The 25,923-nt window shown below is 36.3% G+C and overlaps 1 protein-coding gene across 6 annotated transcripts in view; it reads left to right on the top strand.

Moving 5' to 3' along the window:
• Window positions 1-21,700, top strand: part of LOC131431585 (transmembrane and coiled-coil domains protein 2) — a 216,456-nt gene extending 194,756 nt beyond the window's left edge. For all 6 annotated transcript variants that reach the window (XM_058597398.1, XM_058597404.1, XM_058597403.1 and 3 more), the window contains one exon: window positions 21,469-21,700. In XM_058597398.1, coding sequence (XP_058453381.1) covers window positions 21,469-21,592 — 124 coding nt within the window. In that variant the 3' untranslated portion in view covers window positions 21,593-21,700. The remainder of the gene's footprint in view (window positions 1-21,468) is intronic.
• Window positions 21,701-25,923: the final 4,223 nt, after the last annotated feature.

The following is a 25,923-nucleotide window of genomic DNA, read 5'->3' on the forward strand; positions in this document are numbered from 1 at the left end:
TTTGACAACATTCAGAAATAGCTACATGGGTCTACCGCAAGGCTCATGCCTCAGTCCGCTCCTTAATAATTTTTACGTGAATGACATTGACAGCTGTCTCGTAACCCCATGTACACTAAGACAATTGGCAGATGATGGCGTGGTTTCAGTTACTGGACCCAAAGCTATAGATCTGCATAAACCATTGCAAGATACCTTAGATAACTTGTCCGTTTGGGCTGTTCATCTTAGTATCGAATTCTCTGCGGAGAAAACAGAGTTAGTCGTCTTTTCAAGAAAGCATGATCCCGCGCAGCTTCAGCTCCATATGATGGGAAGAATGATCCAACAGGTTTTAACTTTTAAATACCTCGGGGTGTGGTTCGATTCCAAATGCAAGTGGGGAGGACACATTAGGTATCTGATAACGAAATGCCAACAAAGAGTAAATTTTCTTCGAACAATAACAGGATCTTGGTGGGGTGCTCATCCGCAAGATCTAATAAAATTGTATCAAACAACGATACTTTCAGTGATGGAATATGGATGCGTTTGTTTTCGTTCCGCTGCAAACTCTCATATTATCAAACTTGAGCGAATTCAGTACCGTTGTTTGCGAATTGCCTTAGGCTGCATGCATTCAACACATACAATGAGTCTTGAAGTTCTGGCGGGAGTTCTTCCATTAAAAGATCGATTTTGGGAGCTTTCATCACGCCTGCTAATAAGATGTGAGGTGCTAAATCCCATGGTAATTAATAATTTCGAACGACTAGTCGAGCTTCGATCTCAAACAAAATTCATGACAGTATATTTTAACCATATGTCACAGGAAGTTATATATATATATATATATATATATATATATATATATATATATATATATATATATATATATATATATATATATATATATATATATATATATATATATACATATATATATATATATATATATATATATATATATATATATATATATATATATATATATATATATATATATATATATATATATATATATATATATATATATATATATATATATATATATATATATATATATATATATATATATATATATATATATATATATATATATATATATATATATATATATATATATATATATAACTTCCTGTGACATATGGTTAAAATATACTGTCATGAATTTTGTTTGAGATCGAAGCTCGACTAGTCGTTCGAAATTATTAATTACCATGGGATTTAGCACCTCACATCTTATTAGCAGGCGTGATGAAAGCTCCCAAAATCGATCTTTTAATGGAAGAACTCCCGCCAGAACTTCAAGACTCATTGTATGTGTTGAATGCATGCAGCCTAAGGCAATTCGCAAACAACGGTACTGAATTCGCTCAAGTTTGATAATATGAGAGTTTGCAGCGGAACGAAAACAAACGCATCCATATTCCATCACTGAAAGTATCGTTGTTTGATACAATTTTATTAGATCTTGCGGATGAGCACCCCACCAAGATCCTGTTATTGTTCGAAGAAAATTTACTCTTTGTTGGCATTTCGTTATCAGATACCTAATGTGTCCTCCCCACTTGCATTTGGAATCGAACCACACCCCGAGGTATTTAAAAGTTAAAACCTGTTGGATCATTCTTCCCATCATATGGAGCTGAAGCTGCGCGGGATCATGCTTTCTTGAAAAGACGACTAACTCTGTTTTCTCCGCAGAGAATTCGATACTAAGATGAACAGCCCAAACGGACAAGTTATCTAAGGTATCTTGCAATGGTTTATGCAGATCTATAGCTTTGGGTCCAGTAACTGAAACCACGCCATCATCTGCCAATTGTCTTAGTGTACATGGGGTTACGAGACAGCTGTCAATGTCATTCACGTAAAAATTATTAAGGAGCGGACTGAGGCATGAGCCTTGCGGTAGACCCATGTAGCTATTTCTGAATGTTGTCAAATCGCCGTATGAAAAATGCATGTGTTTCTCTGACAAAAGGTTGTGCAAATAATTATTTATAACCGGTGGAAGTCCATGTTGGTGGAGCTTGTCTGAAAGAACATCAATGGAAATTGAGTCAAATGCTCCTTTAATGTTTAAAAATACAGATGCCATTTGTTGCTTTTGAGCGAAGGCAATTTGGATGTCAGACGAAAGTAATGCAAGGCAATCATTCGTCCCTTTATTTCTACGGAAGCCAAACTGAGTATCTGACAACAAACCGTTCGTCTCGACCCAAGTGTCGAGACGTCGTAGAATAATTTTTTCGAACAATTTTCTGATGCAGGACAACATCGCAATGGGTCTATATGAGTTGTGATTGGAAGCTGGTTTCCCCGGCTTTTGAATGGCGATAACTTTCACTTGTCTCCAGTCAGGTGGAACAATATTTTGCTCAAGAAACTTGTTGAACAATTCCAACAAACGTCTTTTTGCGAGGTCGGGCAGATTCTTCACCAAGTTGAATTTAATTCTGTCCAACCCAGGAACGTTATTGTTACAAGACAAGAGTGCTATAGAAAATTCCATCATTGAAAATGGGTTATTAATAAAACCATTGTTTGGAGGAGATTCCCTTATAATGCTCTGCGTAGGAACAGAATTTGGGCAAATTTTCCTAGCAAAGTCAAATATCCATCGGTTCGAGTATTCATCACTCTCATTGCCCACGTTACGATTCCTCATTCGTCTGGCCGTGTTCCAAAGAGTGCTCATTGAGGTTTCTCTTGACACACCTTCGACAAAATTTCTCCAATAGCTACATTTTTTGGCTCGAAGTATGCTCTTGTACTTGGTTTCTAAAGCCATAAGTTTTTCAAAATTCTGAGGAGTTCCTCCTCCCCGTTTTAGAAACGTCTTGCAAGCATTTTGTTTTGCGAGTTTAGCCTCTGAGCACTCTTTGTCCCACCAGGGGTTGGGAGGCCTTCTGTTAGTCGTTGGCCCAGGAAAGCGTTTAGTTTGGGATTGTTCTGCTGCCTCCAGAATCGAACAAATGAGGAAGTCATATTCTTCAAGTGGAGGGAGCTCTTCCATTGAATTCAAAATACTAGAGATACTACTTTGGTATTTAATCCAGTCGATATATTTTGTCAAATCATATGGAATACTAGCTGAAGTAGCAATGCAATTGCTATTGCTAATTGAGATGATGATTGGTAAATGATCGCTACTGTGTAAATCAGGCAATATTTTCCAGGTGCAATCTAGTCGAATTGATGTTGAGCAAAGAGATAGATCTAATGCACTTGGGCGTGCAGGAGGTCTTGGGATCCGTGTCATGCTACCCATATTTAATACCGTCATGCTAAAATTGTCACAAATGTTTTGTATTAAAGATGATCTGCTATCATTGTAAACGGAACCCCACATCATTCCGTGCAAATATAAATCCCCCAGAATCAATCGTGGAGCAGGAAGGGCTTCAACCATTTCATTAAGCTGTCGCTGTCCAACTTGTGCTTTTGGAGGAATATAAACCGAAGCTATGCAAATATCTTTGCCTTTAATGTTTATTTGGCAAGCAACAACTTCTATACTAGAAGTTGAAGGGATGTTTAATCTATAAAAGGAATAGCATTTCTTAATTCCCAAAAGCACTCCACCATACGGAGAGTCTCTATCGAGACGTATAATGTTAAAATCATTAAAATTTAAAGCTATGTTTGAAGTAAGCCATGTTTCGCATAAAGCAAATACATCACATTTTTGGCTATGCAATAAAATTTTAAATGAATCAAGTTTTGGCATGATACTTCGACAATTCCACTGCAGGACAGTGATTGTATCATTTGCGGCGGGCGATAAATTATCCATCAAAAGATACAAAACCTGAGACAATTGGCCATTGAGCTGATAACTGCTTCAAAAAATTTCTAGCTATTGGAAGGAATGCCATTATGAGGGTATTTAAGGGTTCAGATATATTGAATGCAGAGAAAATCCATTCAAAAATTTCCGAAAACTTCAGTAATCCTGTTGGTGGCTGTGAAATAGAGCCCACAGGATTATTACCTTTTTCTGCGCTAGATCCTGGATTGGTTTGTGAATTTGACAAACCAGGAGGCAAAGTCTTTGGTTTTGACTTTTTTTGTTTAACACGGGGATCTTTTTTGGAAGATGAAATTTTAGGTGTCTTTTTTAATAATTTGGAAGAAGACTTCTTTCTCTTAACTGACCCTTGGGTAGTGATAAACGAATTACCTTCACTATTTTCGTCAGAGTCAGAGTCCTCTGGTTCCTCTAGATTTGAAAACCCGTTTTCAGGGGGGAAATCAATGACCGTTTTAAGCATTTCTGCATATGTGCGCTTAGACCGTGTTTTTAAAGAAAGCTTAATCTTGTCTTTGTGTACTTTAAATGCAATGCATACTGAAATATCCTCATGAGGACTTTCTCCACAATAAATACATTTTTCAATTTCCTTGTTGCAATCATTATCAAGGCCCTTCACACTTAATACATTTTGGTTTATTACTACAGTAAGTAGCTGTGTGGCCGAATTTTTTGCAGTTCGTACAATTCATTACATTTGGAATAAAAAGCCGAACAGGGAGGCGAATTTTATCGACATAGACATGGGACGGCAACGCAGACCCGGCAAATGTCACTCGAAACGAGTCTGATGGGCGATAAACTTTCTTTCCCTCTTCATGAACTACTGAGTACAGTTGTTTGCACTCCAGTATTTTCACACCCTCAAGCATAGAGTTCTTGAAACGACCAACACCATGTTTGAGTAAATCATCTACCGAAAGACTCGCTTCGGTAACAACACCGTCAATTTCGACATCTTTGGAGGGTATGTAAACTTTATACTCTTTAATGAAATGTTCCGAAGAGATAATATCATTCGCGTGTTTCAAATTATTTACCACAACACGAATTTTATCGTTATTTACTTTTATGATCTCTTTGATTGAAGAGTATCGTGATGTCAAACCTTTATTAAATTGTAATATGTTTAATGGCTTTGATATACGTCTAAAAAAGACTATCCAAGGCCCAGAAGAGCTCTCCTGATATTTTTTCGTTCGTGGGGGTATCGGATTCATGCTAGGATTTACGTCCATGGATTCATCCATCACATTAAAATTTTTAATCAAACTTTAAATAAAAAATGAAACCAACACTACACAGTACTCAATCAAAAGGAAAAGAAAAAACTTCTACCTTGAAATTGTTGTCTATCTCCGTTGCACTGCCGTGTAGATTCTCGTTGCTCTAGATGTTCTTGTTGGATGCTGATTGTTGGATGTGATGCTACTGCTACCTGACATCAAGCACCACTCGATTTCCGATTTACTTTTGTCTGTTCATGGCTGTTATCTTCGCTATTCTCTTCTGCGAAGAATTGAGAGCTCGGCACGCAGGCCCAAGATTAATGTTTTTATTGACTTGAAAACTTGACAATACTGTCTTGAAATGATTTATTATAACAAATTATATCCTTATAGTTTTCCTTATATTACATTTTGGTGGGGAAAGGGTTCCAATCAGCTTTTTACAGCCCTGTCCAAAATGTATTGCCCTCCCCGTTAATTTGTATCAGGCCAAATTAGCGCATGCGCGCCATATAAACGCCTCTTTCAATATGAGGAAATTATATTATTACCCAACAGTTTCTATTATTTATTCATGTTGGTTTTCTTACCTTCGGTCATAGTTAATATTCTGTTTTACCTTAATTCCAGTGTTCTATTCAATTGTTTGTTTCGTAAATGTCTTTTGTTGTCCTTCTATTTTATTTCCATTCCGTACTTTTGCTGATGTTATTTTATTCCCTGAAATGTAAAAGTTAGTTGTATGCAATGGTCTTTTTAGTCTTACCGATGTTCCATTTTGTATCTAAGATTTCCTTTTTCTTCCATCATCATACATATTATCAAAAGTTAGGTTATAACATAGAGCATTTATCCTGCAACGCTATCCTTGGACATTCTATGGTTCCTCACACCTTCTTGGCCTTGAATCTTCGATGACAATCCTTTACTTGAATAGTCTCATTTAATTTAGTTTTTTTTATCATGAAAATAAAAAAAATAAAATCAGATGTGAGTGATTTCGTTAAATTATATAATGTAAGGGTGCGCATTTAACACTAGAATGCCCAAGAAAGTCACAATATGTAAACAATGGAAGGATTGCTTGGAATTCTGTGACCTTTATTTAACTCTTAATTTAACGTTATAAGCACTAAGGCACTCTGCACTAGCTTTTAGTTAGTCTGTCAGCGACTTTCTTTCTTTCAATCATTTCGAGTGCTTTTGATCAATTTAGGTCTATACTAAGTTTTGGGCCTTCTAGTGTTGAGCACGCATCCAGGAAACAAAAACTACTACATATATACATATATATATATATATATATATTTATATATATTCCTATCCATGTCAACCTCCTAAATGTCCCTGACTCAACTTTATTTTTCGATACATCCATGCAGCGCGAAGTGCGTGGAATCCCGGATCACCTACACTCGACGGAAATCCCAAAAATATTTTCAAGTAAGTTCAGGCATATTGACTCTGAGAAAATGTTTTACTCGGACGGATCGCGAATTGAAGAAGCAACAGGGTTTGGTATGTTCAACAATAATGTTTCGGCCTCATTTAGGCTTCAAGAACCTGCATCTATTTATATAGCAGAGCTAGCAGCAGTTCATTATAGTTTGAGTGTAATCGTCACATTATCTCCAAACCATTATTTCCTCTTCACAGATAGTCTGAGTGCAATTGAAGCCATTCGCTCAAACATGACTGGCAAGACTGAACCGTTTTTCCTGGGCAAAATAAAACAGTGCCTGAACGACATATTGAACAATAATTATCTAATCACTATAGTCTGGGTCCCGGCTCATTGCTCCATTCCTGGCAATGAAAGAGCCGATATTTTAGCCAAACGTGATGCTATTGAGGGTGAAATTTATGAGCGACCGATTGCTTTCAACGAATTCTATAGCTCGTCTCGCCAAAGAACACTTGCCAGCTGGCAAGCTTTTTGGCATAGAGATGATCTGGGTCGGTGGATGCACTCAATTATTCCGAATATATCGACAAAGGCATGGTTCAGGGGACTGGATGTGAGTAGGGATTTTATTCGTGTGATGTCCAGACTCATGTCCAATCACTACACGTTAGATGCACATCTCCTTTGAATTGGGCTCTCCGAGACTAATCATTGTGCTTGCGGAGAAGGTTATCGGGATATTGATCATGTCGTTTGGACATGCGTGGAGTATCGTGATGTCAGATCTCAACTAATAAATTCTTTGCGTACCCAAGGTAGACTATTCAATATCCCAGTTCGAGACATTCTTGCTTGTCGTGACCTTTCATACATGAAACTTATTTATCATTTCATAAAGAAAATTGGAGTTTCAATTTAATAAAGGCCCCTTTTAAGACTTAGCTCTGATCCCAGCTGCGTCCATGAGTTCAACCAATAGCTAAATTAGAATAAAAATTATGTAATGATACAAACAAACTCGAAACAGTTTATGAAATTATCCACAAAATGTCAAAAAAAACAGCTTATTTAATAATTTATAGAAGTTAATCGTTTGGTTCAAATAATATTTCCGAGTAGATTTCATGATTAATTACGAGTTACCTAAGATGATATTTAAGCTATAAGAGAATATGTTTTAATAAATTCAAAACGTTGTGACTATGTTAGAATTAAATTAGTATAAGAATAATATGTAAAAGTGATGCTACGGCGAAGGAAAACTTATGTAAACTGCCTTAAGAAATAAACGTATTTATGAAAAAAAAACAGCCATGAACATTCAACTACTCATCAACTTGAAAGAATAACGAACATTATAAAAGCAAATAAATATTCTGTGTTATCCACTGGAGTTGCTCTTCTAAACACTTTGCACATAGAATCAAAATTGTTTTCGATAGTGATGTTATCGATCAATTTTCATTAATTAGCGGAGGATAGACAAATCAATATTTGTTTTCTTGGAAGGCGCTTGGTAACTACTAAAGCATTAACATGAATAAACTATCGATATCTAAAATCTGAGAAAATTAAGAAAGTAAAACTCGTACAAAAAAAAAATACATTTTTGTTTTGCAAAACATAAGTTATTTGCAAAACAAAAATGTATTGAAAATCACTCTACCATGTGTCGCTTGGTAATGTAATATTTACAGTATCTCTCAAAAACGTTTACACGAAAGTTGTTCGGAAAATCTTTAACAGCATAATGGATAGTTCTCAATACAACGTAGATCTTAAAGAGCGGGCAATAAATAATTATTTATTATTTTCTTTCTATTTCTGATAGTAAAAAATTTCAAGAGTATTTTGCGAAATTTTCAAGTCCAACGGAACAAAACTCAGCAGTTATGGGCCTTTGCTTAGGCTGCGAAGAAGTGGTACGCATGCCCAAGATTATTGATTCTATTGACTTGGCAACAAAACATAATTTGATTAATTATAACAAATTATAAAAGGGAAAAATATAATCTTTTTAAAAAGATTTGACTCTACGGGCCTTATTAAGCAATAAATTGTTTACATTGATTTTAAAAAACAACAAACATTGCACGAATTTTTCTCCAAAGCAGGTTTTGAAAGTCCGTTTCCATAATCTTTTTTATGAACCAAATCCCAAATAACGTATACTTTTTTTACGAACCTGATTCGTAAAAAGAGGTTTTGTCATTCATCGAAAGCGATTTCCGACTCCATGAAAACTATTACAATATGGGTATTTTTGGAACGGGTTTAAAGAGTAGATTCCGGAAATACATTGATGTTTGAGGTATTTTGGGAATCCAAGATGGCGACTTCCGATTGATTGATATTTCTCGGGTATTTTCGGAACGGGGTTAATGAGTAGATGTCGGAAAACGATATTTGAAGTTGTTCTGATAGATATCAGATGGCGACTTCCGGTTTGTTGATATTACGTGAAAATTCATACAATATGGGTATTTTCGGAACGGAATTGATGAGTAGATGTCAGAAAACGATGTTTAAGGTAGTTTTGAAATTCAATATGGCGACTTCCGGTTTGTTGATATTACTTTACACCCTTACAATATGGATATTTTCGGAACGGGATTGATGAAAAGATGTCAGAAAATTATGTTTGAGGTAGTTTTAAAATCCAAGATAGCGACTTCCGGTTAATTGATATTCCTCGAAAACCCTTGAAATATAGATATTTTCGGAACGGAATTGATGAGTAACAATATGGGTTTATTTTGGAAAGATGCCGCAAAACTATGTTTGGTGTCGTCTAGAATTCAAATATAACTCCTCCGATTTATCGATATGCCTTATACACCATAAAAAAAAATTCCGAAACATATTGATTATCGATGTTTGAGCTCGTTTCAAAATTCAATGAGGTGACTTCCGGTATAGTGTTTCAAAAGAATACAAATTTAAAAGAAACTGGCAAATACTTTCAAAAGATACTAATAAACCGGAAGTCACTGTTTTACAATTTTCCGACGTCTACTTTTAAATCTCTTTCCGAATGTACCCATATTGTAAGGGGTTTCAAGGAATATCAGAAAATCGGAAGTTACCATCTTGGATTTAAGAACCTCCTCAAACATCGTTTTCTGAACGGGGGTTCGTAAAAATTAATTCATCAATCCCGTTCTGAAAATATCTATTACGCAAGGGTTCTCAAGGAATATCAAGAAACCGGAAGTTACCATATTGGATATCAGAACCACCTCAAATATCGTTTTCTGATATCTACTCATCAATCCCGTTCCAAAAATATCCATATTGTTTGGGTTTTCAAGGAATATCAACAAGCCGGAAGTAGCCATCTTGAATTTCAAAACTACCTCAAACATCGTTTTCTGACGATGTATCCCGTTCCAAAAATACCCATATTGTTGTTAGGGTTTTCAAGGAATATCAACAAACCGGAAGTCGCTATCTTAAATATTAAAACTACCTCAAACATCGTTTTTTGACATTTACTTATCAATTCCGTTCCGAAAATACCTATATTGTAAGGGTTTTCAAAGAATATCAACAAACCAGAAGTCGCCATCTTGAATTTCAAAACTAGCCCAAACATCGTTTTCTGACAATTCCGTTCCGAAAATATCCATACTTTTAAGGAATATCAACAAATGTTTTTAGGGATATCAACAAACCGGAAGTCGCCATGTTGGATTTCAGAACCACTTCAAACATCGTTTTCCAAGTCCAAGTTAGGGTTTTCAAGGAATATCAACAAACCGGAAGTCGCTATCTTAAATATCAAAACTACCTCAAACATCGTTTTTTGACATTTACTTATCAATTCCGTTCCGAAAATACTTATATTGTAAGGGTTTTCAAAGAATATCAACAAACCAGAAGTCGCCATCTTGGATTTTGAAACGAGCCCAAACATCCTTTTCTTGCACTTATTTACGTCCGTTCCGAAAATAACCATATGATGCGCGGTTTCCACAATAATCACACAAAACTTTTTTTACGAAGGAAATTCGAAATAACGTAAACGTTTTTTACGAACCAAATCCCAAATAACGTATACTTTTTTCACAAACCAAATCCCAAATAACGTAAACTTTATACGCAAAACGCAAACGTACGAACTACCTCTTTTTACGAACCCCCGTTTAGTTCGTAAATGGAGGTTTCGCTGTATCAGGTTCGCAGGTTTGGATAGTCGATAACCAAATAAACTTATTTCATTTTTAGTGGTATTCAGTTTTCGATTCGTATTTAATTCGCACTACGATTCTCAAAGATGTCTACACTGATTTTCAAACATTTTGCAACAGCTACTCAAGCGAATTTATCTGACTTTGGCTACATCGATTTTTGGATTCCGGTTCTTGTATCGAACCGTTTTTCAAAGCTCAAAAAGATTTAAATTGACAACGACGAAATTATTCAATTTTATGCAATTCTTACTTCCGATTCTGGAACTACAGGATGATGAGTTTTTAAAATTCAAACCAATGACTATCCCGAAAAGCTTTAAAGTTGGACTCAAAACTCAACAAATTATTCGTCATATGGCCATGCGAATCGGTTTGGGTAACGCTGGTTCCTGAATACCGGCTCTGAAAGTACCGTAAATAACCGTAAACTTTAAAGTGAAACTTACTTGGACATCAAAGATAACAGCTATGAACATTCAACAACTCATCAATTTGAAAGAGTAACGAACATTATAAAAGGAAATAAATCTGCTGTGTTATCCACTGGAGTTGCTCTTCTAAACACTGTTTAGCACATAGAATCAAAATTGTTTTCGAGAGTGATGTTATCGGTCAATTTTTAATAATTTAGAGGAGGATAGACAAACCAAAATCTGTTTTCTTAGAAGGCGCTTGGTAACTACTAAAGTATTAACATGAATAAACTATCGATATCTGAAATCTGAGAAAATTAAGAAAGTACTTTACCTTTCAATGCGCAAAACATAAGTTATTTGAAAAACAAAAATGTATTGAAAATCACTCTACCATGTGTAGCTTGTGTAATGTGTAATGTGTAATATTTACAGTATCTGTCAAAAACGTTTACACGAAAATTGTTCGGAGAATCTTTCTCAATACAACGTAAAGGAATAATTAATTAGCGGGCAGGGCCTAACACTTTTAAATAATTGTTTATTATTTTTTTTCTATTTCTGATTATAAAAAAAAACACTGATGCACGGTCTGAACTTATACAACACGCGGTCCCCGTTCCGGCCACGAATTTAGAATACACCAGTGATATTGACCTAAAGTGTGTAGTACCCTCCCTGGATACGGGTGCTAGTGATATCGACGGAGACAGACTCATCGAAAGGGACCGCGGCTACAGCGCTGTCCGGCTAACAAACGGTGCGACAGGCCATAGTACGTGTACACGTGCTCACTCATCAAGGTATGTCTCTTTCGCCATCTTTCTTGCATCGGGATCGCCAGCAGCAGTTGTTCGGATATCGTCGAAAGCGCCCAACCGTCCGACGGCCGCAATGATTATGCATGCCAACGTTTTTTTATGTGCGCAAATATTTTCGATATCAACGGAGACAGCCTCAACGAAAGGGACCGCGGCTATAGCGATGTCCGGCTAACAAACGGTGCGACAGCCATAGTACGTGTACACGTGCTCACTCACCAAGGTATGTCTCTTTCCCCATCTTTCTTGCTCGGAGTGCTCTAATCTCGTGCATCGGGATCGCCAGCAGCTGTTGTTCGGATATCGTCGAAAGCGCCCAACCGTCCGACGGCCGCAATGATTATGCATGCCAACGTTTTTTTATGTGCGCAAATATTTAATTGATGTGATTAATTGAACGAATTAAATCTTATGACATTATTGACTGATATTTATAAATAAAATGCTTTAATTATCATTCTTATGCTTACCTTAAATAAAATTACGATGAATTTTAAATTTCCAATTGGTTTGTTTTATTATATATAGTAAAAGAAAAATTGTGAGACCTTTGAGATCCGGGTAAGTGTTATTATGTTGATTACTCCCCTGTTGCCCTGAGAGTTTTATGCAGGTCAATATTAGATCAAATAAGTTATTTTAAAGAGCATAACAAAAGCTTTGTTACAGTGTTCTGAAAGTAGCAGAAACTTTATGTCTGCCTAGCGGTTTATGTGGAGCTGCTAGGTTACAAAACAGTTCAACATAAACTGTTATGTACTTTCGAGTTGAAGACGAAACATAAAGTATTGAAATCGGTTATGTGCCCAACGCACAAAATAGGATAACCACTAAATAAACATCACCTGAATCGGCCAGTTTAAGTCGAAACTCGTTTACGTTCGGCACGACAGTAAAGACGTTACACTTCGGTGCAAATAAAAAAAGTGTTCTGTAAGTAGCAGAATCTTTATGCCTGCCTAGCGGCTTATGCTGAGCTGCAGGTTACAAAACAGTTCAACATAAACTGTTATGTACTGACGAGTCGAAGACGAAACATAAAGTATAGAAATCAATTATGTGCCCAATGGACAATATAGGATAACCCCTAAATGACTTTTGAATAATTATTTATTATTTTCTTTCTATTTCTGATAGTAAAAAAATTTAAGAGTATTATGTGAAATTTTCAAGTCCATTGGAACAAAACTCAGCAAGTTATGGGCCTTTGCTCATCTTAGGCTGCGAAGAAGTGAGATTTCGAAACGCATGCCCAAGATTACTGTTTTTATTGACTTAAAAACTTGGCAAAACATTCTTAAAATGATTAATTATGACAAATTATACTTTTATAATTTGTCATAATTAATCATTTTAAGAATGATATATGATCTTTTAAAAAAGGTTTGACCCTACTCCTTGAGTAATAAATTGTTTACATTGATTTTATAAACAACAAACATTAAACGAATTTTTCTCGAAAGCAGGTTTTGTGAGTCCATTTACATCGTCATTCAAAAACTATTGCAAATTTTTTCAAATTTTGCACGCTTTTCCTACATATAAAAAAACATACCCCAACGTTTTTCTTTTCGTTATTTATTACGCGAAAAAATTTCAAAATGTGGTTTGAGTGATGCTTTTTGTTATACAAAACATTTGAATTTATTTTGATGAACTTAATCCACCTAGCAGCAATTCCATAATTATATTGATTTTAACAACTTACAGCAATAAATGCTAAAAGAACATAACACCCCTGTACAATTCGAATCAATTCGTCGAAATCAGCAAATGCGCTTGAGACACTTGATTTTCTCGGAGATGACTCAACTGTTTTTATACACTCAGATTTATATGATAAGTCGTATGCTCTTAACCAAGGCTCCCGATTCGACTTCTGGTTCCGGAAGTACAAGATGACATGTGAAAAATTGAAATTGTTTAACTCATTTTTTTTAGATGGCTGAACCGATCTAAGATTCAAGTGAAATCTGAGAACCATCTAAGATTCAAATGAAAAGTTTTAGATCCTATAAAACATCTTGTTTTCTTGTCAGATCTAACATCTGGTTTAAGGAATGTTAGATCTGACTAAAAAAATGTATAAAAATATCCGTTTCACATAAATTTATTAGTTGTATCAGGTTCGCAGGTTTTAGTGGCATTCAGTTTTCGATTCGGATTTAATTCGCACTACGATTTTCAAAGTTGTCTCCACTGATTTTCACACATTTTGCAACAAATGTAAACTATTCAGCTACTCAAGTGAATTTATCTGACTTTGGCTACATCGATTTTTGGATTCCGGTTCCAGTATCAAATCGTTTTTCAAAGCTCAATCTTTAGCTCAAAAAAATTTTAATTGACAAAGACAAAATTATTATTTTTTTTCATAAATACGTTTATTTCTTAAGGCCGTTTACATAAATTTTTCTTCGCCGTAGCATCACTTTTACATAATATTCTTATCCTAATTTAATTCTAACATTGTCACAACCTTTTGAATTTATTAAAACATATTCTCTTATAGCTTAAATATCATCTTAGGTAACTCGTCATTAATTATGAAATCTACTCGGAAATATTATTTGAACCAAACGATTAACTTCTATAAATTATAAAATAAGCTGTTATTTTCAGACATTTTGTTGATAATTTCATAAACTGTTTCTAGTTTGTTTGTATCATTACATAATTTTTATTCTAATTTAGCTATTAGTTGAACTCATGGACGCAGCAGGGATCAGAACTAAGTCTTAAAAGGGGCCTTTATTAAATTGAAACTCCAATTTTCTTTATGAAATGATGAATAAATTTCATGTATGAAAGGTCACGACAAGCAAGAATGTCTCGAACTGGGATATTGGATAGTCTACCTTGGGTACGCAAAGAATTTATTAGTTGAGATCTGACATCACGATACTCCACGCATGTCCAAACGACATGATCAATATCCCGATAACCTTCTCCGCAAGCACAATGATTAGTCTCGGAGAGCCCAATTCGAAGGAGATGTGCATCTAACGTGTAGTGATTGGACATGAGTCTGGACATCACACGAATAAAATCCCTACTCACATCCAGTCCCCTGAACCATGCCTTTGTCGATATTTTCGGAATAATTGAGTGCATCCACCGACCCAGATCATCACGATCCCAAGAAGCTTGCCAGCTGGCAAGTGTTCTTTGGCGAGACGAGCTATAGAATTCGTTGAAAGCAATCGGTCGCTCATAAATTTCACCCTCAATAGCACCACGTTTGGCTAAAATATCGGCTCTTTCATTGCCAGGAATGGAGCAATGAGCCGGGACCCAGACTATAGTGATTAGATAATTATTGTTCAATATGTCGTTCAGGCACTGTTTCATTTTCCCCATACCGTTCAGTCTTGCCAGTCATGTTTGAGCGAATGGCTTCAATTGCACTCAGACTATCTGTGAAGAGGAAATAATGGTTTGGAGATAATGTGACGATTACACTCAAACTATAATGAACTGCTGCTAGCTCTGCTATATAAACAGATGCAGGTTCTTGAAGCCTAAATGAGGCCGAAACATTATTGTTGAACATACCAAACCCTGTCGCTTCTTCAATTCGCGATCCGTCCGTGTAAAACATTTTTTCAGCGTCAATATGCCTGAACTTACGTGAAAATATTTTTGGGATTTCCGTCGAGCGTAGATGATCCGGAATTCCACGCACTTTGCGCTGCATGGATGTATCGAAAATTAAAGTTGAGTCAGGGGCACTTAGGATGCTGACACGGATAGGAATATATCTTGAAGGGTTGATTTCCTGTGACATATGGTTAAAATATACTGTCATGAATTTTGTTTGAGATCGAAGCTCGACTAGTCGTTCGAAATTATTAATTACCATGGGATTCAGCACCTCACATCTTATTAGCAGGCGTGATGAAAGCTCTAAAAATCGATCTTTCAATGGAAGAACTCCCGCCAGAACTTCAAGACTCATTGTATGTGTCGAATGCATGCAGCCTAAGGCAATTCGCAAGCAACGGTACTGAATTCGCTCAAGTTTGATAATATGAGAGTTTGCAGCGGAACGAAAACAAACGCATCCATATTCCATCACTGAAAGTATCGTTGTTTGATACAATTTTATTAGATCTTGCAGATGAGAACCCAACCAAGATCCTGTTATTGTTCAAAGAAAATTTACTCTTTGTTGGCATTTCGTTATCAGATACCTAATGTGTCCTCCCCACGTGCATTTGGAATCAAACCACACCCCGAGGTATTTCAAAGTTAAAACCTGTTGGATCATTCTTCCCATCATATGGAGCTGAAGCTGCGCGGGATCATGCCTTCTTGAAAAGACGACTAACTCTGTTTTCTCCGCAGAGAATTCGATACCAAGATGAACAGCCCAAACGGACAAGTTATCTAAGGTATCTTGCAATGGTTTATGCAGATCAATAGCTTTGGGTCCAGTAACTGAAACTACGCCATCATCTGCCAATTGTCTTAGTGTACATGGAGTTACTAGACAGCTGTCAATGTCCTTCACGTAAAAATTATAAAGGAGCGGACTAAGGCATGAGCCTTGCGGTAGACCCATGTAGCTAATTCTGAATGTTGTCAAATCGCCATATGAAAAATGCATGCGTTTCTCTGACAAAAGGTTGTGCAAATAATTATTTATAACCGCTGGGAGTCCATGTTGGTGGAGCTTGTCTGAAAGAACATCAATGGAAACTGAATCAAATGCTCCTTTAATGTCTGAAACCAAACAGAGTATCTGACAACAAACCGTTCGTCTCGACCCAAGTGTCGAGACGTCGTAGAATAATTTTTTCGAACAATTTTCTGATGCAGGACAACATCGCAATGGGTCTATATGAGTTGTGATTGGAAGCTGGTTTCCCCGGCTTTTGAATGGCGATAATTTTCACTTGTCTCCAGTCAGGTGGAACAATATTTTGCTCAAGAAACTTGTTGAACAATTCCAACAAACGTCTTTTTGCGAGGTCGGGCAGATTCTTCACCAAGTTGAATTTAATTCTGTCCAACCCAGGAGCGTTATTTTTACAAGACAAGAGTGCTATAGAAAATTCCATCATTGAAAATGGGTTATTAATAAAACCATTATTTGGAGGAGATCCCCGAATAATGCTCTGCGTAGGAACAGAATCTGGGCAAACTTTCCTAGCAAAGTCAAATATCCATCGGTTCGAGTATTGCCCAAGTTACGATTCCTCATTCGTCTGGCCGTGTTCCAAAAAGTGCTCATTGAGGTTTCTCTTGACAAACCTTCGACAAAATTTCTCCAATAGCTACATTTTTTGGCTCGAAGTATGCTCTTGTACTTGGTTTCTAAAACCATAAGTTTTTCAAAATTCTGAGGAGTTCCTCCTCCCCGTTTTAGAAACGTCTTGCAAGCATTTTGTTTTGCGAGTTTAGCCTCTGAGCACTCTTTGTCCCACCAGGGGTTGGGAGGCCTTCTGTTAGTCGTTGGCCCAGAAAAGCGTTTAGTTTGGGATTGTTCTGCTGCCTCCAGAATCGAACAAATGAGGAAGTCATATTCTTCAAGTGGAGGGAGCTCTTCCATTGAATTCAAAATACTAGAGATACTACTTTGATATTTAATCCAATCGATATTTTTTGTCAAATCATATGGAATACTAGCTGAAGTAGCAATGCAATTGCTATTGCTAATTGAGATGATGATTGGTAAATGATCGCTACCGTGTAAATCAGGCAATATCTTTCAGGTGCAATCTAGTCGAATTGATGTTGAGCAAAGAGATAGATCTAATGCACTTGGGCGTGCGGGAGGTCTTGGGATCCGTGTCATGCTACCCATATTTAATACCGTCATACTAAAATTGTCACAAATGTTTTGTATTAAAGATGATCTGCTATCATTGTAAACGGAACCCCACATCATTCCGTGCGAATTTAAATCCCCCAGAATCAATCGTGGAGCAGGAAGGGCTTCAACCATTTCATTAAGCTGTCGCTGTCCAACTTGTGCTTTTGGAGGAATATAAACCGAAGCTATGCAAATATCTTTGCCTTTAATGTTTATTTGGCAAGCAACAACTTCTATACTAGAAGTTGAAGGGATGTTTAATCTATAAAAGGAATAGCATTTCTTAATTCCCAAAAGCACTCCACCATACGGAGAGTCTCTATCGAGACGTATAATGTTAAAATCATTAAAATTTAAAGCTATGTTTGAAGTAAGCCATGTTTCGCATAAAGCAAATACATCACATTTTTGACTATGCAATAAAATTTTAAATGAAGCAAGTTTTGGCATGATGCTTCGACAATTCCACTGCAGGACAGTGATTGTATCATTTGCGGCGGGTGATAAATTATCCATCAAAAGATACAAAACCTGAGACGATTGGCCATTGAGCTGATAACTGCTTCAAAAAATTTCTAGCTATTGGAAGGAATGCCATTATGAGGGTCTTTAAGGGTTCAGATATATTGAATGCTGAGAAAATCTATTCAACAATTTCCGAAAACTTCTGTAATCCTGTTGGTGGCTGTGAAATGGAGCCCACAGGATTATTACCTGTGCTAGATCCTGGATTGGTTTGTGAATTTGACAAACCAGGAGGCACAGTCTTTGGTTTTGATTTTTTTTGTTTAACACGGGGATTTTTTTTTGCAGATGAAATTTTAGGTGTCTTTTTTGGTAATTTGGAAGAAGACTTCTTTCTCTTAACTGACCCTTGGGTAGTGATAAACGAAATACCTTCACTATTTTCGTCAGAGTCAGAGTCCTCTGATTCCTCTAAATTTGAAAACCCGTTTTCGGTTTCCAAAGGAGGGACATCAATGACCGTTTTAAGCATTTCTGCATATGTGCGCTTAGACCGTGCTTTTAAAGAAAGCTTAATTTTGTCTTTGTGTACTTTAAATGCAGTGCATACTGAAATATCCTCATGAGGACTATTCCCACAATAAATACATTTTTCAATTTCCTTGTTGCAATCATTATCTTTATGAGGCCCTTCACACTTAATACATTTTGGTTTATTACTACAGTAAGTAGCTGTGTGGCCGAATTTTTGGCAGTTCGTACAATTCATTACATTGGGAACAAAAAGCCGAACAGGGAGGCGAATTTTATCGACATAGACATGGGACGGCAACGCAGACCCGGCAAATGTCACTCGAAACGAGTCTGATGGGCGATAAACTTTCTTTCCCTCTTCATGAACTACTGAGTACAGTTGTTTGCACTCCAGTATTTTCACACCCTCAAGCATAGAGTTCTTGAAACGACCAACACCATGCTTGAGTAAATCATCTACCGAAAGACTCGCTTCGGTAACAACACCGTCAATTTCGACATCTTTGGAGGGTATATAAACTTTATACTCTTTAATGAAATGTTCCGAAGAGACAATTTCATTCGCGTGTTTCAAATTATTTACCACAACACGAATTTTATCGTTATTTACTTTTATGATCTCTTTGATTGAAGAGTATCGTGATGTCAAACCTTTATTAATTTGTACAATGTTTAATGGCTTTGATATACGTCTAAAAAAGACTATCCAAGGCCCAGAAGAGCTCTCCTGATATTTTTTCGTTCGTGGGGGTATCGGATTCATGCTAGGATTTACGTCCATGGATTCATCCATCACATTAAAATTTTTAATGAAACTTTAAATAAAAAATGAAACCAACACTACACAGTACTCAATCGAAAGGAAAAGAAAAAACTTCTACCTTGAAATTGCTGTCTATCTCCGTTGCACTGCCGTGTAGATCCTCGTTGCTCTAGATGTTCTTGTTGGTTGCTGATTGTTGGATGTGATGCTACTGCTACCTGACATCCAGCACCACTCGATTTCCGATTCACTTTTGTTTTCGCCAGCTGTAACCAGCGCAGGTCACCGGTGTATACCTGCGTGTTGTATGGCAGTGGAAAGACCGAGTTGTCTTATCTCCTTCTTCCTTGTGCTCCGCACCGATATGCTTCTGCACCGAAGTGCCTTCGCCCCGGTGTGCCTTTGCACTCTCCTGCTTCTGTGTGCCTTTGCACTCTTCTTCTTCGATGTGCCTTTGCACTCTCCTGCTCAGCACTTGTGGCTGTATATTGTGGCCTGGGTAGAGCTTGGGAAACGCCCTTTGTTGTTTCCTTCACCAGCACCTGTTAGCCCAGCACTAGGGCTTTCTTATGCAGCACGACTATACGTTTTAACGGCTGCTGCCAACAGGTCTCTACCTGTAGTTCAACCGTTGTCTTATTTAACGCGTGTAAACTAACCAGCGTTATTAAACTGTACGCTTCTATACACAACCTTCTCGGTTGAACGGCTATTACTGAATGAAAATTATTTTGTTTTATGCAATTCTTACCTTCCGATTCTGGAATTACAGGATGATGAGTTTTGATGAGTTTTTATTCAAACCAATGACAATCCCGAAACGCTTTAAAGTTGGACTCAAAACTATTACGATTTATTCGTCATATGACCATACGAATCGGTTTGGCTAACGCTGGTTCCTGAATACCGGCTCTGAAAGTACTGTAAATAACCGTAAAGATTAAAGTGAAACTTACTTGGACATCAATGTTCAATCGATTGTCACACGTTTAGCTATAAATCCGAGCTGCTTTTCAGAAAGTAATGAGTGATTGAAATCTCAAATAGTCGCCTCAAACGATGGTCTATGTCATATAAAATTAATAATAATATGCATCTATATAGATTTATATTATTATTAATTTTATATGACATAGACCATCGTTTGAGGCGACTATTTGAGATTTCAATCACTCATTACTTTCTGAAAAGCAGCTCGGATTTATAGCTAAACGTGTGACAATCGATTGAACATTGATGTCCAAGTAAGTTTCACTTTAATGTTTACGGTTATTTACAGTACTTTCAGAGCCGGTATTCAGGAACCAGCGTTAGCCAAACCGATTCGTATTGTCATATGACGAATAAATTGTAATAGTTTTGAGTCCAACTTTAAAGCTTTTCGGGATTGTCATTGGTTTGAATTTTAAAAACTCATCATCCTGTAATTCCAGAATCGGAAGGTAAGAATTGCAAAAAATAAAATAATTTTGTCTTTGTCAATTAAAATCTTTTTGAGTTAATATATATTCGCGTTATGCATATTTTTGATAATGGTGATATTCAGTCAATGGTCTGTACTCGGGCAAATGTGGATTCAATCATTTAAAAGTATTAGGCGGATTTTAAAACTTTAAATAAAAGCTTACTAAAATTGTTTTACTACCATTAAACTTCATTTAATTAAATTGAAATCTTTTGTGCTGTGGAACAATCAACTCAAATTTTAATTTTTCATCGGTTAATAAATCTGGGCGCATATCATAATACCACTATGTAAATATCTCATGCCGATTCGATGATTCCATTTTCGCGTGAAACTGATGTAAACTCATTTATAAAGCAATATTACAATATATATATAAATATATATATATATATATATATATATATATATATATATATATATATATATATATATATATATATATATATATATATATATATATATATATATATATATATATATATATATATATATATATATATATATATATATGTGTGTGTGTGTGTATGTACATACAAATTAAAGTGTTTTTTTATTTTCAGAGTTCGCGTTATGTCAACAGTGATTTGCATATTTTTGATAATGGTGATATTCAGTCAATGGTCTGTACTCGGGCAAATGTGGATTCAATCATTTAAAAGTATTAGGCGGTTTTTAAAACTTTAAATAAACTACGTTCAATTAAAATTGTTTTACTACGCTCATTAAAATTGTTTTACTACTGTCAAACTTCATTTAAATAAATTGAAATCCTTTGTGCTGTGGAACAATCAACTCAAATTTTAATTTTTCATCGGTTAATAAATCTAGGCGCATATCATAATACCACTATGTAAATATCTCATGCCGATTCGATGATTCTGTGCCTTTGAACGTAAAACTTCAAGGTTAAATCATTGTATCATCCTCTATATCTACAACATCTACAACAGACCAAATTTTTGTTCGCGATAAAGTGTTATTTTATCGATCTTCCCCGTTACAAATGAAAAAAAAATATTCGAAAGAAATATATTTTTTTTTGTGAAATTACTTTAGGGACCAATTGTAACAAATCTTTTGTTCTGCTCTTTAAAATAGCTTATTTGAACTAATATTAACCTGCATAATACTCTCAGGTCAACAGTGGAGCGATCAACAAAATAAGACCAGGATCTCAAAGGTCTCACAATTTTTTTTTTTTTTTTTTGTTTCAATTATAGAGGCTTTAACATCTTAGGTCATTCGTCTCTTCGGACCAGAAAATCTTTCTGACCCTATGTGCGGGGTTGGGAATCGAACCCAGGCGGGCTGCGTGAAAGGCATCGACTATCCCATCACACTATACCCGTTCCCTCACAATTTTTCTTTTACTATATATAATTAAACAAACCAATTGGAAATTTAAAATTCATTGTAATTTTATTTAAGGTAAGCATAAGAATGATAATTAAAGCATTTCTTTTATAAATATCAGTGAGTGGCGAAAGAGACATACCTTGGTGAGTGAGCACGTGTACACGTACTATGGCTGTCGCACCGTTCGTTAGCCGGACAGCGCTATAGCCGCGCTCCCTTTCGTTGAGGCTGTCTCCGCCGATATCACTAGCACCCGTATACAGGGGTACTACACACTTTAGGTCAATATCACTGGTGTATTCTAAATTCGTGTTCGAAACGTGAACCGTATGTTGATGGACGGTCTGAACTTATACAACACGCGGTCCCCGTTCCGGCCACGAATTTAGAATTAACCAGTGATATTGACCTAAAGTGTGTAGTACCCCTGGATACGGGTGCTAGTGATCTCGACGGAGACAGCCACAACGAAAGGGACCGCGGCTATAGCGCTGTCCGGCTAACGAACGGTGCGACAGCCATAGGTTGTATGGGAAAAATTATTTTCTCGCTCCACCAAACTTTTCGTGTTCCTTTTGGGTCCCATAAGCACCATGCAAAATTTTATCTCGATAGGAGAAACTATATTTTCGCGCCCGCGGTTCAAAGTTTGTATGGGATTTAGTATGGAAAAACTAACTTTTAACAAAAAAATCATCTGGAGGTCACCCTATATACTCAAAAAATCAGTGGGTATGTAATTTTTATATGAAATTTAATGAGGAAGAAAACCTTCGAAGACTGTAACATAATCCGACATCTGTCAAAAATTTTATTAAAGAAAAACCGACACAAGGTCCGAACGATGGCTCATTCCTTAATGTATCTAGCACCACTGCTGTTAGTGGTGGTAATATGAGTTTGCTTTCTTTCATTATGCTACAACGGTTGATCTGAGTTGTTGGATGTCTTCACAATAGTTGCTCGGTGTAGTTTGAAGATTTTTTTAAACTTAAAAACCATGTTCCAAAACTCACTGTAAAGACACACAAAAAACTAACTTTTGCCTCATATGGTTTAACCATCTGCCTCATATGGTTTAAAAGATATGGATGATTTCATATTTATAATTTAGTTTTGAATCAAGAATAACCCCGACGTATTTAACTTGATCAACCACAGTGACCTCTAAACAAGGAATCATCGCAAGATTTTCCGGACCCCTTTTGGATGGTCCACAGGTTATTCTACTAGGTGTTTTAGGTAGGTTGGGTTTACCGTTGCTGGTGCGCACACCTGAGTAGATCGGTGTTTTTGTTGGCTCGCGTCCAAGCGTCGAAGCTGTACTGATATGCTGGCCGCGGAGAAGCGATCTTCCAACTTTTCGATACCATTTTTGTAGTACGATTTGTCCTTTGCCTCAGAATAGGCCTCAGTTTCAGCGATTATCTCTTCATTGCTTCTAAATTTTTTACCAGCGAGCATTCTGTTGAGGTCTGAGAACGGGAAAAAGTCACTGGGGAAGAATACGGTGGATGAGAGAGCAATTCAAAGCCCAATTCGTTCAATTTCAGAATCATAAATTCGTTGTTGTTTTTGATCGATTGTGAGCTCACGCGGCACCTATTTTGCACAAAGCTTTCTCATATCCAAATATTCGTGAATAATATGTCCAACACGTTCCTTTGATATCTTTAGGGTGTCAGCTATCTCGATCAACTTCACTTTACGGTCATTGAAAATCATTTTGTGGATTTTTTTCACGTTTTCATCGGTAACAGCATCTTTTGGACGTCCACTGCGTTCATCGTCTTCGGTGCTTCTACCAGTACGAAATTTTGCAAACCACTTACGAATTGTTGCTTCGCAGAGTCTGGATAACACTCATCAAGCCATTTTTTGGTATCGGCGGCACTTTTTTTTTATCAAAAAGTAGTGAAGTAGACCCAGACAAATTCAGATATTTTTTGAGTCAGAAGCAGATTTTTGAAAAAATAACCTGACAACAGATTTATCTGTATAATAAATATTGTAGCAAAACTGAAATGTAGAGTTGCTGCTTGTTTAGAGATGATACACGCTCATTCAATGTTACTCTCAAGTGAGCAATTTGTACTCACTTTTGTTTATTTAGTGCAAATGTCAAAAAGTGAGTAATGTAAAATGTAGAAGACTGAGTAACTTTTACTCAGTTTCTAAATTGACAACAAGTTTTACTCACAGGACTTTGAAAACGTTGCGTGAAAATGATTTTAGAAGAAAGGAATTTTGAAAAAAATGGAGCAGGTTGGAGCCAAGGTAAATGAATACTATCGAAAATTAAAAGGTACCTCCTAATCTTTATAATGATTGAAGTTTTTCGTTGCCACATTTGTGCAATCTTCGTTCCAGGATCCAGGGGTGGAATCACGTAAGGTGATTATCACCAGGTAACTATCACTTTTGCAAATTTGGAATCATGTAAGGTGATAATCACCAAGTACTGCCACTACTGCTAGAGGGCTAACATCACATTATTAGTTGGCATTACGTAAGGTGATTGTCACCACCAAATAATCACCTGCCTGTCAGAATGAAGGTGATAGTTATTCAGTTATCACTTTTCACAACAATTAAATGTTTGAGCGAAGTTGTTTGAAAAAAAAGTTCGTTAGATGCAATTGAAGGCAATGGCAATTATATTTACATTACTATTGTGATAAAAACATATAATGCCAAAGCGAAAAGTTACCTAGTTCATGTTGTTAATCGATTTGAAGGATTCGTCCATCAAATCAAATCAAAAGCATTGAGTGTTTCTTTGTGCACGATTTTTTCAGATATTTTTGAATTTGTGCCATGTGTTTTTTGGTACAAATATCCCTAATTTAAATTGTTTTTTATATTGTGTATTTTATTACTATCACAGTTAGTTCTTATATTCACGACTTTTTCAAAAAATCTCATTCCCCAAACTGGATTAATTTTCATCCATACATGGGTGAATTGGTGTTGTAACACAGCGAAACTATGACTGAAACTGCAATAGTACTCGCTTCTGAAAGATTTGTCAGTTCACTTAATATTTTTGTTGATGGTATTGAAATGTAATATTTTGTTGGCCTTTGTTGTAAAAATGCAGTAATGCTTGTTTTTATGTTCATTCTAATCGGTTTAACAATTTTTAACGTAAACGTTGTAAACTTAGTGGATCTACCAAATCACTTCCCTGCAAAAACACCTATCAGCATTTCAGCATCGTTTTGAATAGGTGTACCATACAAATAGTGGCATCAAACCGTCACATCTGATCACTACGCACACATAAATATATAAAACTCGGGAAATGTCCCATTTCTGCAATTCTTTATACGTGAAAGTCGTCAATTTGAATCGCAATATACATGTACGACGGCAACTACTCAAGCACCAGTAGTTCCACAATTACTTAAAAAATCCAATTTCTTGTTGCTTAAAAGTACACGCGCGGAACTTTTGAGAACTTGAAAGTACAAATCAAGTTCCGCGTGGACTTTCTCGTTGCATAGAAACTAAACAATGGATGCTATTGACAGGCCCGTACCCAGGATTTCGTTTCGGGAGGGGCCCAAAGATAAAAAATAATGTTACTGAAGATTGCTTATGTACCTAATTCTCGGTGTGCCTTTAACGGGTTCTTTTAACAGACACTTTAAACTTTT

The sequence above is a fragment of the Malaya genurostris genome, chromosome 2, assembly GCF_030247185.1.
Source record: "Malaya genurostris strain Urasoe2022 chromosome 2, Malgen_1.1, whole genome shotgun sequence".
Taxonomy (NCBI): Eukaryota; Metazoa; Arthropoda; class Insecta; order Diptera; family Culicidae; genus Malaya; species Malaya genurostris.